This window comes from Schistocerca nitens, chromosome 6 (assembly GCF_023898315.1).
Source record: "Schistocerca nitens isolate TAMUIC-IGC-003100 chromosome 6, iqSchNite1.1, whole genome shotgun sequence".
NCBI classification, from domain to species: Eukaryota; Metazoa; Arthropoda; class Insecta; order Orthoptera; family Acrididae; genus Schistocerca; species Schistocerca nitens.
In genome coordinates, this window is record NC_064619.1 from 376,161,527 (window position 1) to 376,175,652 (window position 14,126).

The window sequence follows — 14,126 nt, forward strand, 5'->3', positions numbered from 1 at the left end:
AAGTGATAAACAAGTTTCTGCAATTGGACACTGTGAGCACTATGCTGTACAAAGTGAAACAGTGCAGTAACAATGCCTGGACTGGAGGCAACAAAAAGTTTGCAAAGATTTGACTGAAGTGAAAAACCTGGCAGGATAATCAGAAATTGAAACTCAAGCCATGGCTAGTTTAAAACCAAGGATACATCATTAGTTTCTTTTGCCTCCAGTAAGCAAATAATGAATATGAAACGAAACATAATTGAACTTTAAGTCATTTGGAAACTGGAAGTGTTTGCAAAAATCATAAAGTGATATATGAAAGTAAGTGCATACTGTTGAAACTTACTTTAGTGTTGTGTTAGGTTGAAATAATGTACAGTCTATACCTTTAACTTCTGTTTCAGGTTAGTAGTGTTATCTTGGTCTCTGTAAGTAACTTTCAAATCAGTTAGTACATAGTACCAAGATAAAACCTTTTTAAAAATATTTGCTAAGATAATTCAGTATCATCATTATACACTAGAAAATTTTTTAAGTACCTGTAAATTTTCCAGAAGCATTGGACAGCTGAAACAACCTTGCTGGAAATGTTTCATTTGGTTCAGTGAGCCTCTTGTCATTGGCATATTCTTCTTTACCTCCAATAGCTTCCCAAAAGTCAGGTTTTTCTTGTCCTTCAGGAAATAACACACAATGTTAAAGGGTATGTAACAAATGTAATAAAATGGCACAAGAAGCAGTCATCACACTACTAAGCTACAAATAAATAAATAAATCAGTGGAAACAGAACAATTATATTCTCATTTTGATAATATGAGAGGAATATTTTCTAGTCTTTGTATGAAACCAGACAAACTTGGCATTTGCATTTTTATTCCAGCCCACCCCACTTGCAGTTGCAGAACTTGAATAATTAGTACATTTTTTTATGATTCCATCCCTGTACCTGAAGGCATTTCTCAGAACATTAAGAGTAATCTTTCCTGTGACACAAAATACCGTTTCCTTCAGTGTTTTCCACTGGCATTTATAGAGCATCTTTATTGCACACTCACTACGCTGCCAACTGAAGTTGTTCTCTATAATATTTCTTGAACATTTGACTGCTATAGATAATTGTAATAACCTACTGAAGGCAGTGCAGACCATTTTTGTTGACTTTACAAAGATCACATATATGTATCTTTGTGTCCCATGCAACTGCGTGTGTTGAGAGTCTTAAAAAACTCAATGAACCCATATTTCAAACAGTCAGTAAATGTATTACATATCCAACAAGTTTTCTGTGCGATGATGGCAAAAAGAGAAGTCTTTGCTACCAGAGATGGTTATTGAGGATCTTTCTTTTCATGTACTACCCATGAATGAAATAGAAAGAGAAGAACATAAGTCTGATATAATATGTAATCTCTTTCACACATCATGTCTGCTTATAGAGCACAAATTTGGAGGCAGTCTCCCTGAAAACACTTATGAATTACACCATGAAAAGATTTAAGTGCTCAGGGGCAAAGGCTGCTGGAGCTCTCTTTCACAATGCCCAAAACTAGTGGACTTGTGGGAAATAGTGGTGAATTAAAAGACAAAAGATGGAAATGAGGTAAGACACTCAAAAGGAAGACAAGAGGGTGAGGAAGGTAAACAAGTAAGATAATAAATGCCGGAAAAGTTGACATTCATGAGCAATAGTCAGACCTTGTCATTCTAAGATCCACAAACCATGTGAGTGTTGTGGATAAGCATCTGCCTATATGTAGATGCTTTTACAATTGGTCTGTGAAGAATGTAGACTACGATGAGCAAGCAGCCTTTTGGTTGTGACACTCTTTAGTTAGAAAGCATATTTCTGTTTATGACAAAATTTGAATTAGAATTTATAATTTTAGACTCTTTTTATATGTCATGATGATGTGTATCAGTTACTGTTGGAACTTAAATTTAGGAATTAATGGAATCTTTCATAGTTCATGAGAAAGATATTTTAAAGTAACTGTTTTTGTTACAAACATGTAGCTTATCTCATATTTAATTCTACTGATGAGTTTTAGTAAACCTGTACAGCCATATATTTTCAAGGAACTACAGCAGTTTCACATTACATGTGTTACAACATTCCAAAAGCAGTTATGCATGAAAATATATCGCAGTTCATCCGGACTTCCAAAAATAATATTCATTGGTATGCAGGGTATTTCAGGAGGTGGTAGTACAGATTAATATGAATAAAACATAACATAGAACATGTGTCCAATATTTATTGGTTACTGAGATTTTGCAGGTCTTTAAGATAAGTTTTTAATTTGTGTGTTGATACTCTTGGTGCAATAGGTTTCTGTATCAATTGTCATTTTTGTTTTGAAATTCAAGTTGTGTACCTGTGCTTGAGTTTAAATGATTGACTATTCCAACTGTGATTGTGGTTTATTGGTTAATTCTACTGTATCATTTAAGCATGCTTCACATTTTTACAAGTGCTGAATATGTCAATATGGTATATGATTTCCTAATGGCAGAGTACCAAATTCAAGAATGTTTATTCATGTTTTCATTAAAATACATGAGACTACATCATTGTTCAGCTGTCATATTTCATCTGAACCTGCAAATGAACAGTGAGGGGATGAAGAAGGAAAACTTATTTAGCCAGTAGGGCATAGCTCCCCTTTAGACAAGCACATGCATTCAAAAATGTGGTGGACATTTTGAATGCAAGTGTTTTTCTCCGGGTATCATCAAGATGGTAACTTCCATGTCTGTGGTTGACTGACTGCCATGTCATGCTCAGCCATTCAACATCAGATGCAATATGGAGAGGCGTAGGGGTCAATAGATCCCACTCCTGGTTGTGGTCAACATCTCAACATTGTGCTCATGAAAATTTCTCCTATTTCTTTTATTACACAGTCTCAGTAACTTTTCAAAGTTTATCTTATGGCCTTGCGTATGGCTATGATTTGCCATTGCCCATTTTTCAAGATTTCTACACTTGATGTGCCACCTACATTAATTTCAGTGCTTAACTTTGGTGCAGGTTGTCTGCCCTATGCAATTACAATATCTGTCATGCCTGGAGATGAGCACTTGAGACAGAACATCTTCAAATCAATAAAATAAAAAAAACATAATTCTTAAGGGGAGAGCTCCTGCCTCTCAATTGTGGCCTCCCTCTCTGATGGCAGTGGGAGAGAGGGGTGCTTACCATCTCACTGCTGATTTCCTGCATTTGTACATGAAAATCCTGCCCTTCAAGTGACATCACTGCCAACAGAAGTTAGAATGCAAAAGCTTGAATGCCACTACAGAGGAGGCAGACTTCACTCCTGGTAGTCATCTCCGACCTAAGATGATGATGGTTATCTTCAAAAACTTGATTTTTATCTATGATTTGACATGGTCTATACACCAAGAAGATATTATACAAGGATGCTGCTGTGGAAAACTTCTTTGTCATATCTTCTTTGTGGCTGTATGGATATGACAACCACTACCCAGCAATATGCCAGCCTAAGTAACCACAAGGCAAGTAAACAAGTTTGAACACCTCATCCAAGGAGAACAAGCAACACCAAAAGCACGAGTTCCAGGAACTGTTATCAACCTCTCCAACCAAGTTTGGGATGTTGAGACCATTTCAGATCTGAGTAAAGCTATAAACTTTTTACCAGTGCCACAGCAACTACTGGTGGGGAGGCAGGGGGGGGGGGGGAGGGATTTATCAGCAGAGTGCCACTACCTGCCAGGTGCATTTCTTAAGATGCTGCAGATGAAGTAAGACAAGCAACAAGCCATAATGTGACAATGGCTAAGCCCTTCACATTTCACATCAACTTTCATTCTTAAATAAAAGTGTATACTTAATAGTAATCATGTATCTCAGCTATTTTTTCCTGTGGTCAGTTAAGTCATGTTAGTAACATTGTTACAGTGATTTAAAGGGCAGAACAGCTTACCTTCATACACAAGAGTGTAGTCTCCTTTCGATACAAAATCTGCAATTTTCTTTGCCATTTCTCTCTCATCACCAGTTGCTCCTTTTCCACACCACACAAATGTATCAGCATGGTTTTTTAGAACAAATACATCATTTGAATTTAGCGAAGCTGCTCTTAAATCAACCTACAAAAAAAAAAAAAAATCATGGAAATAATCTCTTTTAAATACTGTAATGCCATTTAAGTTTACATTACTTTTTATTTGCATCTAACTGCATTGTTCAACTTTAATTTTGTCAGAGATACATATTTATACAGAAGTGAATGAAAATCATCCACCAATAAACTGATAATATTATATGGATATAAATAATATAATTTTTTGTTGCAGTGCACATTTAACATTCACACCCAATTACACATTATGTATGCATTTGTAAACTGCCAGACATTTTATTCTGCAACATTTTCTTACCTCAATGGCCTTTGTGTTGGTATCACCATTTCCTCTGACATGTAGCAGGAACTGTTCTGGAATTTTCTTTATTTCTTTTTTCTCTTCCACAGAATTTTCATCACCTACATAACAGCAACATTTCTTATGAAATACTGATTTATATTTTTGGTAAATCAAGAAGAAATTTGTTTTAAAAATTAAACCCATATCTCAGATAGAATGAAACAACATAGATACCCACTTAAGATAGCACACATTAGTACTTCCTTCTATGCAGGATGCACTTACGCCTTTAACACTGAAGTTATTTGCTTTAACAGTGAAGACTGCTATGTCACCTCAAGACTCGTTTTTCCTACTAAAGGCCGAACAAAATTTCATGCACAGTGGTTGACTAATGCTAATTAGGTCATCAGTGTACCAATACTCAGCCATGACTAAAATATCAGGTTTTTGAAGACATGTAATAATATCCAGATCATTGTGCTTATTTTTAAGACTACCAAAATTCTGGTGTAGGACATTAAGTCTGAGTTCCTCTTCCTGGACTATACAGGATGATTTATGGCTACCAAACTGTCCAGCAGGCTTTACAAGTTTCCCAGGCTTGGCTCCAGTGGCTGTTTGTGTGGCAGATTCTGGTTTGGTGGGTTGTCCCATTCCATGACAATGCACTTATTTACACCTCTTTGTGGAGAATTTTGTCTAATTTCCTTGACAGTTAATTTGCTAACAGTCTTTTTGCCTCTTTTATTCACGTGCATACCATGAGTTGTGTGCTGACATTTACCAGGGACATGTTGTGAAATTTATTACCTATTGTTTTAAGCATATAATTTGTCTTGTGCACTTCCAAGTTCACTATAGATTGTTCCTTTAGATCATGTCTCTGTGGAAAATGATGGTTTTACCACTATGTGTCAAATATTTGGTGTTCTTGCCACAGTTAGAGGATTTGTAGGGTCCACTGGAAGAAATGTAAACCCCTTCAGAGCTACAATCATGTCTTTGTCACTTTGTCTAATTTCAGTCCGTGCTGCCACCATGCCACAACCACAGCCTGCATTGTCTCCTAGAGTGAATAAACACCATTGATTGGCCACTTTGCTTGTGCCTCTGTAACACTAACATCTGCTTGTCATTGACTGTGTGTATGTGACTGTTCAGAGTAGCCTCTGATCCTGTTTCCCCATTTACAACTGATTCACTTCAGCTAATTATGGACATGTCAGTGATATTTCGATTTGTTGCAAATTTATCTAAAAATTGATTCATGAAACTTTATATGTAGTCTTCCACAGGGTAGTTTAAGCATCTTTCAATTCAATTTTTTCAGCATCTTTGTGATGCTCTCAAATGGGTCAAACAAACCTGTGACCATTCATGCTGCCCTGCTGTTTCCCACACACTCGACCAATATTTTAGGATGGATCACATAAGCATTTTATAAGCACTTTCATTTGTCAACACACAGGTATTTATAAGAGTTGAGCAATTCCAATAGTGTGTATTGATGTTTTAACCTCAGGACACTTTTTTAAGTACACAATTTTGCATTTCTCAAAATTTAATGAAGTTGTCAATATTTGCACATTTTGGAATATTAATATTTGTGAAGTTTCCTACCACATCATCTGCAGATAGTCTAAGGTTGCTATTAATATGGTTTGCAAACTTAAAATACAACATGACCCGTAAGGATCCCTATACATTTTCATGGGGCATACCTGAAGTTATGTCTACATCTGTTGACAACTCTCCATCCAAGATAACAGGCTACATATTCCCTAAAATATATCCTAAATCCAGTCACAAGTTTTCCACACAATTGTAGTTTCAATAATAAGTGTAAGTGTTACACTGAATGTATTTACACCAAAGACTGTGCAAGAGAATTTTCACAATTGTAGAATGTGTTATATGAAGGCAATTACTACTTAAAAATCTTTGCAAACCTTTTTTTTTTTTTATAGACAATACTCCCCAAATTGGAAACAGAGTAACATCTACATCTACATGGATACTTTTCAAATTACATTTAAGTGCCTGGCAGAGGGTTCATCGAACCACCTTCACAATTCTCTGTTATTCCAATCTCATATAGCACGTGGAAAGAACGAACTATATTTTTGTGTACGAGCTCTGATTTCCCTTATCTTATCAGTGTAATCATTTCTCCCTATTTAGGTTGGTGTCAACAAAATATTTTCACATTCAAAGGAGAAAGTTGGTGATTGGAATTTCGTGAAAAGATAACGTTGCAATGAAAAAAGACTTTATTTTAATTATGTCCAGCCCAAATCCCATATTAGTTCAGTGACACTCTCTCATCTATTTTGTGATAATACATAATGTGCTGCCCTTCTTTGAACTTTTTCAAGGTACTCTGTCAATCATCTCTGGTAAGGCTCTCACACTGTACAGCAGTATTCTACAATAAGATGGGCAAGCATAGTATAAGCATTCTCCTTAGTAGATCTGTTACATTTTCTAAGTGTCCTGCCAATAAAATGCACTCTTTGGTTAGCCCTCCCTACAACATTTTCTCTGTGTTCCTTTCAATTTAAGTTGTTCATAACTGTAATTCCTAGGTATTTAGTTGAATTTACAGACTTTAGATTTAAATGATTTATTGTGTAACCAAAATTTAACGGATTGTTTTTAGCACTCATGTGGATGACCTTACTCTTTTCGTTATTTTGGGTCAACTGCCAATTTTTGCATCATTCAGATATCTTTTCTAAATCATTTTGCAACTTGTTTTGATCTTCAGATGACTTCATTAGTCAATAAATGAGAGTTTTATCTGCAAGCAACCTAAGATGGCTGCTCAGATTGTCTCCCAAATCATTTATATAGATAAGGAACAGTAAAGGACCTATAACACTACCTTGGGGAATGCCAGCTATCACTTTTGTTTTACTCAATGACTTTCCATCAATTACTATGAACTGTGACCTCTCTGATAGCAAATCACAAATCCAGTCACATAACTGAGATGATTTTCCATAAGCACTCAATTTCACTACAAATCACTTGTGTGGTACAGTGTCAAAAGCCTTCTGGAAATCCAGAAATATGGAATCTATCTGGAATCCCTTGTCAATAGCACTCAACACTTCATATGAATATAGAGCTAGTTGTGTTTCACGAGAACAATGTTTTCTAAATCCACGCAAGACTGTGTGTCAATATGTTCCAAAATCCTGCTGCATATCAACATTAATGATGTGGGCCTGTAATTTAGTGGATTACTCCTACTACCTTTCATGAATATTGGTGTGACCTGTGCAACTTTCCAGTCTTTGGGTATGGATCTTTCGTCGAGCAAACAGTTGTATATGATTGTTAAGTATGGAGCTAATGCATCAGCATACCCTAAAAGGAACCTAACTGGTATACAGTCTGGACCAGAAGACTTGTTTTGTTGAGTGATTTAAGTTGCTTCACCACTCTGAGAATATTTGCTTCTATGTACTCATGATGGCAGCTGTTCTTGATTTGAATTCTGGAATATTTACTTTGTCTTCTTTTGTGAAGGCATTTTGGAAAGCTGTGTTTGGTAACTCTGCTTGGATTTGCTGCCAGGTTTTGAGAGAAAGTTTCATTGTGGAAACTATTATAAGCATCTCACATTGACGTCTGCACTAATTTTCAATCTTTTGTAAAAGATTGCCAATCTTGGGGATTTTGCATCTGTTTAAATTTGGCATGGTCCCCCCCCCCCCCCCCCCCTTGTGTACCAAGGAGGAGTTTTTGTATGCCAAGGAGGATCAGCTCCATTGTTTGTAAATTTATTTGGTATGAATCTCTCAATTGCTGCCTATACTATTTCTTTGAATTCAAGCCCATCTGGCCTGTACTTATATTATTAATTTGGAATGAGTGGAAATTGTCTCTCAGGAAGGCATCAAGCGAATTTTTGTCTGCTTTTTTGAATAGATATATTTTTTGTCTTTGTTTTTGTAGGAATTGGGGGGTTACAATATTCACTCTTGCTATGACAACCCTGTATTCACTAATCCCTGTATCCATTTTGATGTTCATTATTAACTCAGGATTACTTGTTGCTAGAGGTCAATTGTGTTTTCACAACCGTTTACTATTCACATGGGCTCATAAACTAACTGATCAAAATAATTTTCAGGGAATGCATTTAGCACAATATCAGATGATGTTTTATGTGTACCTCCAGAATTAAACACGTATTTTTGCCAACATATCAAGGATACATTAAAGTCACCACCAACTATAATCGTGTGAGTCAGGTCCATGTTTGAAATCAAACTCAAGGTTTCTTTGAACCTTTCAGCAACTGTATCATCTGAATTGGGAGATTGTTAAAAGAATCCAGTTATTATTTTATTCCAGTTGCCAACAGTGACTTCTGCCCATACTAACTCATAGGAACTATCTACTTAAATTTCATGACAAGATAAACTACTTCTAACAGCAACAAACGTGCCACCATTAACCACGTTTAGCCTATCCTTTTGGAACATCGTTAGGTTCCTCACAAAAATTTCAGCTGAGCTTATCTCTGGTTTTATCCAGCTTTCAGTGCCTATAATGATTTGAGCATCAGTGCTTTGTATTAGTGCTTGGAGCTCTGGTACTTTCCCAATACAGCTACAACAAGTTACAACTGTATACCGATGGTTCCTGTATCTACGTTCTTCCTGTGTTCGGCCTGCACCATTTGTGACTGAAGTCCTTCTTGTATTTTCCTGAGGTCCTCTAACTTAAAAAACTGCCCAGTCCATGCCACATAGCCCCTGCTACCCGTGTAGCCACCTCCTGTGTATAGTGGACACCTGACCTATTCAGCAGAACCCGAAACCCAGCCACCCTTTGGTGCAAGTCGAGGAACCTGTAGCCTACATGGTCACAGAACCATCTGAGCCTCTGATTCAGACCCTCCACTCGGGTTTGTACCAGAGGTCCACAATAGGTCCTGTTGACTATACTGCAAATGGTCAGCTCTGCTTCCATCTTGCAAGTGCGGCTGGCAGCCTTTACCACTTCTGTTAGTTACTTGAAACCAGGGAGAATCTATTCTGATCCAAAGTGACACACATCATTGGTACCAACGTGAGCCACCACCTGCAGTTGGCTGCACTCTGTGGTCTTCATGGCGTCCATAAGGACCCATTCCACATCTGGAATGACTCCACCCAGTATGCACACTGAGTGCACATCGGTTTTCTTTCTCTTCTTGGCAGCCATGTCCCCAAGGGGCTCCATAATGCTCTTAACATTGGAGCTCTCAACTATCAACAATCCCACCCTCTATGACTGTCTGAATCTTGCAGGCTGAGAGGTTTCCTCTGAAAGAGAACTGGTAATGGCATCTGGCTCAGCCACAGACAGCACTTGGAACCTATTTGTCAGACAAACCAGGGAGGCCTTATGTGCACCACCTGGGAAGTCTTTCACCACCAGCTATGCCCCGAGGTCACCTCCCACTCGACCACAGGTGAGGGGTCAACCTCAGTGCAAGCAGTAACTGGGCTGGCCACCAGTGAGGACTGATCAGAGGACTTGGACGTGCTGAATGTCCATTGGATCCCCATGGTCAGCCCACAACAGTGGCGTCCATCCACTGCAGCCTCAAGCTGTGTAACTGAAGCCATCATAGCCTGTAGCTGAGAGCAAAGTGTCACCAACTCGGCTTGCATCTGCACACAACAATCGCAGTCCCTGTCCATACTAAACACTGTGGAAAACTAAACTATGCCAATTAATGGACTTTCAGCACGTGCTGCGGAACTCTACTGTAGACACTGATGAAAACACAGGAGCTGTGTATAATAAATTAGATTAATACACAGAGATTCAAAAACCTAACTACTGAAGCACTCAGGAGAAACTAAATAATTTGCTCCTGATTAGGAACTTGTAATGTGTCACAAAATCGGTTTACTTTCCAATGCAAACAAAAATGTGAGAACTGTGGCTATTAGATATTAAATTAACACTCAGAAACTCAAGAAACTAAACTATTAAAGCACACAGATATTATTATAAAAGTCACTCCTGGTTAGGAACTCGTAAAAGTCACAAAATCAGTTACTTCCCTGCTTCTACGTGAGTCTTGGCTGGCTGCTGCTGCCTGCGTAAAAAGGTGTTTCATTTATGTTTTACAATATTTCATCAAGAACCCATAAATGACTCAATTAAAGTGGGAATGCAAGTTTTAGGGTGCATAGCAACTGTGTCTCAAGAGCAACAATGAACTCTCTAAAAACAAAACTCATTTTTTTCATATCTCCATTGTCCCTTACTGTGCATGCCTTCTCAACAATCTTTTACCCTACTTCACAATTGCTCTCCTCATCCTCCTGCAGATGATCAACTGCTTGACAGACCACTTAAATGCAGAATATAATTTCTCTTGCAGCATTTCATCAAGAGCAAAGTTTACATCCTCTGATTTTTGCTGATGTTGCCAGAATTAGGAAGCAATATTACCACACCCATCAAGTAAATCATGCCCAGCTTGCATGAGAGAGTTTAATGAGAATGTAACTACAGCCTTGGTGCCAATATTCTCACGAATATTTTAGTTGTGATGGAGTCCACAGCCAAAACCAGTTTTCGAAATGATAGTGTGCCACACTGGTTGTCATGACTTGAATTAAAATATCCTTTTATTTTATATTCTTCACTACTGCACAGTTTCAGCTATTTACCCATTTTTGAGCATATTATGTTATATATCTTGTTAAATGGACATATTTGGGTTACACTCAAAACTTATATTATGACCAATGTAAGTTTGGATTTTCAACTCAAATATGTCAATTTGCTGTCTTATATTACACCTAACCATATCACTACACACTCAAAACTCTAAAATAGTGAAAAATATATAAAAAAGTTTTAATCCAATAATGACATCCAGTTTGGAAGTTTGTTAGCAGAAGTTTGTCATAAATCGAAATAACTATGATTACGATTATTGTTATTTGTGAAACAAAGTCACTAGTCTGACATTAAGTGCACTTAAGATTCACACAAAATGATTGAGCTTCTTTCTTTGAGCCAAAAGTAACATTACATAACAGTGTTCGGTGTGTTGAATATATAACCTTATGATAGAATCCCATAATTTGCAGTCACTCTGTATTTCTTTGAAATATACAAAATGGTGAAACATTCACTTTGATATTTCACAGATATGGAACTTTAATTTACAGACAGTGAAAGCTATAAATTTGTAATATGTATATAAACTATGCTTCTAATTTCTGCTAACAATGAATTGCATAAATGTTTTTTGTATACAAAAAAAGTAAGTGATGCTTGTCTGAAATATTATTGCAAATACTGCCTCTTACTTCACCAGAAGTTAGAAGCTGATAATATTGGGAATCACAAACCCTCTTGTGATTGATATGTTCATTGAGTATTTGAGTAATGCAATTTTTTCGTGTACGAGGTTTGTTCGAAAAATCCTGAAGCTTGTTCCACAATTTTTTTCTACAGTTACCTTTTACTTATCATGCATGGTCTCCTTCAAAATAGTCTCCTCCACAATTGACATATGACTCCCAATGCTGTTTCCTCTTCTGGAAGCAGTCTTGGTACACCTCTCACTGGATCATGCGAAGTGTCATTTATGAATTTTCCTATATCTCATGTATCGTTGCAAATCTCCATTGTTTCAATTAGGTTTTTCCACTTTGGAAATAAAAGAAGTCCACAGGGGCCAGGTATGAAGGATGTGGTAGGACAGCAATTTCGTTTCTTGCCCAACAGTTAGGCACCAGTAGGGATGAATGTGTGGGTGCGTTATCATGATGAAAGAGCCATGAATTGTGTCACCACATTTCAGGGTGTTTCCTTCTCACATTTTCTTGCAAACATCTCAACATTGTCCTGATAGTATCATTGATTAACAGTCTGTCCCTGTGGCATTAATGATGATGAACTAATCCTTCAAAGTCAAAGAAAACTATCAGCAAGGGTTTGACATTTGATGTAACCTGACAAGCTATTTTTGATCTTTGAGAACCTTTCCTGACTCATTGTGAAGTTGAACCTTGGTTTCAACATCATAACTGTAGACTCACATCTCATCACCAGTTATTATTATCTTAAGGAACATCTCATTCTCATTTGCTCAATCCAAAAGCTCTTCACAGATTGTGAGGCAAAGGCCTTTCTAGTCTTGACTCATGAGTGATGGTAAGTACTTGGCAGCAACATGATGCATTCCTAGATGCTGTGTCAGGATATTATGACATCATCCAACTGAAATGTTAGTCTTGTGCAATCTCCCAGTCAGTCAGTGTTTTGATTGGCGCACACAGTTTTGTTGACGTTCCTGACATGAGTGTCATCAGTAGACACTGAAAGGCGTCCTGAACAAGGGTGTTCTTTAACTTCTGTCTGGCCATTTTTAAGCTTTGTGAACCATTCATAACACTGAGTATAGCTTAAGCACCCATCACTGTAGGCTTCCTATATCATTTGATGTGTCTCTGTAAAGGTTTTCTTGAGTTACACAAAATTTTTTGCAGGTGCATTACTCCTTTAACTCTTTCATCTTGAAATTCTCAAACTGTGGATTACAGTGTTCTACTCAATACAGCACTGAACAGCATCTAACAGATGTACAACAATGAAACTTCCAGCAGTTACACATTAAATACACGCATTTGCAGGTACACCAACTGAATTTTGCTTCAACACACCATTGGCGCGAAATTACAAATGTTCTGGAACTTTTTTAACAGACCTCATATTGTAAAATATTAGACCTAGAGTTTCCATTGTTTGAAAATACTATAACAATTTTCTGTTCAGCTAGTACACTAGAGAGAGCTCTGAAGAAATCATTGCAACAAATAAAGCTGAGATTAGGAAACTCATATGCAATGTTCTTAAGTTCTGTAAAGAGTAAAAACAGAAATGTGTGACTATTCCATTGTACAGCACAAATTACGCTACATGGTTACAGGGATGACATATTTCAAACCTTCTGGACAGGTATATTGCAAGCCATGTGGATAGGTGTACTGCCGTATTTGACGATGATATGTAACAGGCAGGTCATGAAAATAAAGCTTTTGCCTCTGTTCCATACACTGTTGAGGTTAAACAAAACCCTATTTCAATAGCAGAAGGCATTAAAAAGTGCAAACTGCTGGAACTTAATTTCATTCATCACACTAGATGTTACAGGAAAGCCTGCAACTCTATCATTCATTATTTAAATCATAAATTGCTAGAAATTATAAGGCAACTAAGCCTAAGTCTCATATACAGTGAATAGGATTTTGAAGTAGAGGGGCTTTTCTTTTCTACTCTAATCCCACAGCACTGTCACCTAAATCAAATGAAACTTATCAAAAAAAAATTTCCAACACAAATTCAACAAGAACCTTTTCTGTAAATCTTTCAAGGGACTGACATAATATTGCATTAAGGAAATAATTCAGAGGATGGCGTAAAGCATGGGTACATGTTAACAGATCTTGAGAAGAAATGTTGGCACTGTCATAGTTCCTGTTCCAGGAACAGTGAAAGACTAAAACAGGTTGGATGGAAGCTCCACCAATACACCAGCAAAGTATTCTGATACAACTGATGAAACCACAATTCAAAGATTTCAGATGTAATAGAGAATCTGTAAGTCTGTGCAGTCAATAGAAAGCATTATTGGCAAGTAATACATTTTTCTTGTGCGTTAAGAGTCTGTCACATGTACACATACATTTTCCCAGTGCCAGTAATGTTTTGAAAGTAA

General features: G+C 37.1%; 1 protein-coding gene across 3 annotated transcripts in view; it reads right to left on the reverse strand.

Moving 5' to 3' along the window:
• Positions 1-14,126, reverse strand: part of LOC126262266 (villin-1) — a 364,535-nt gene that overhangs the window by 22,951 nt on the left and 327,458 nt on the right. For all 3 annotated transcript variants that reach the window (XM_049958769.1, XM_049958772.1, XM_049958771.1), the window contains 3 exons: positions 4,391-4,494; positions 3,934-4,099; positions 522-656 (listed from right to left, as the gene is read on the reverse strand). In XM_049958769.1, the coding sequence (XP_049814726.1) occupies positions 522-656; positions 3,934-4,099; positions 4,391-4,494 (405 nt within the window). The remainder of the gene's footprint in view (positions 1-521; positions 657-3,933; positions 4,100-4,390; positions 4,495-14,126) is intronic.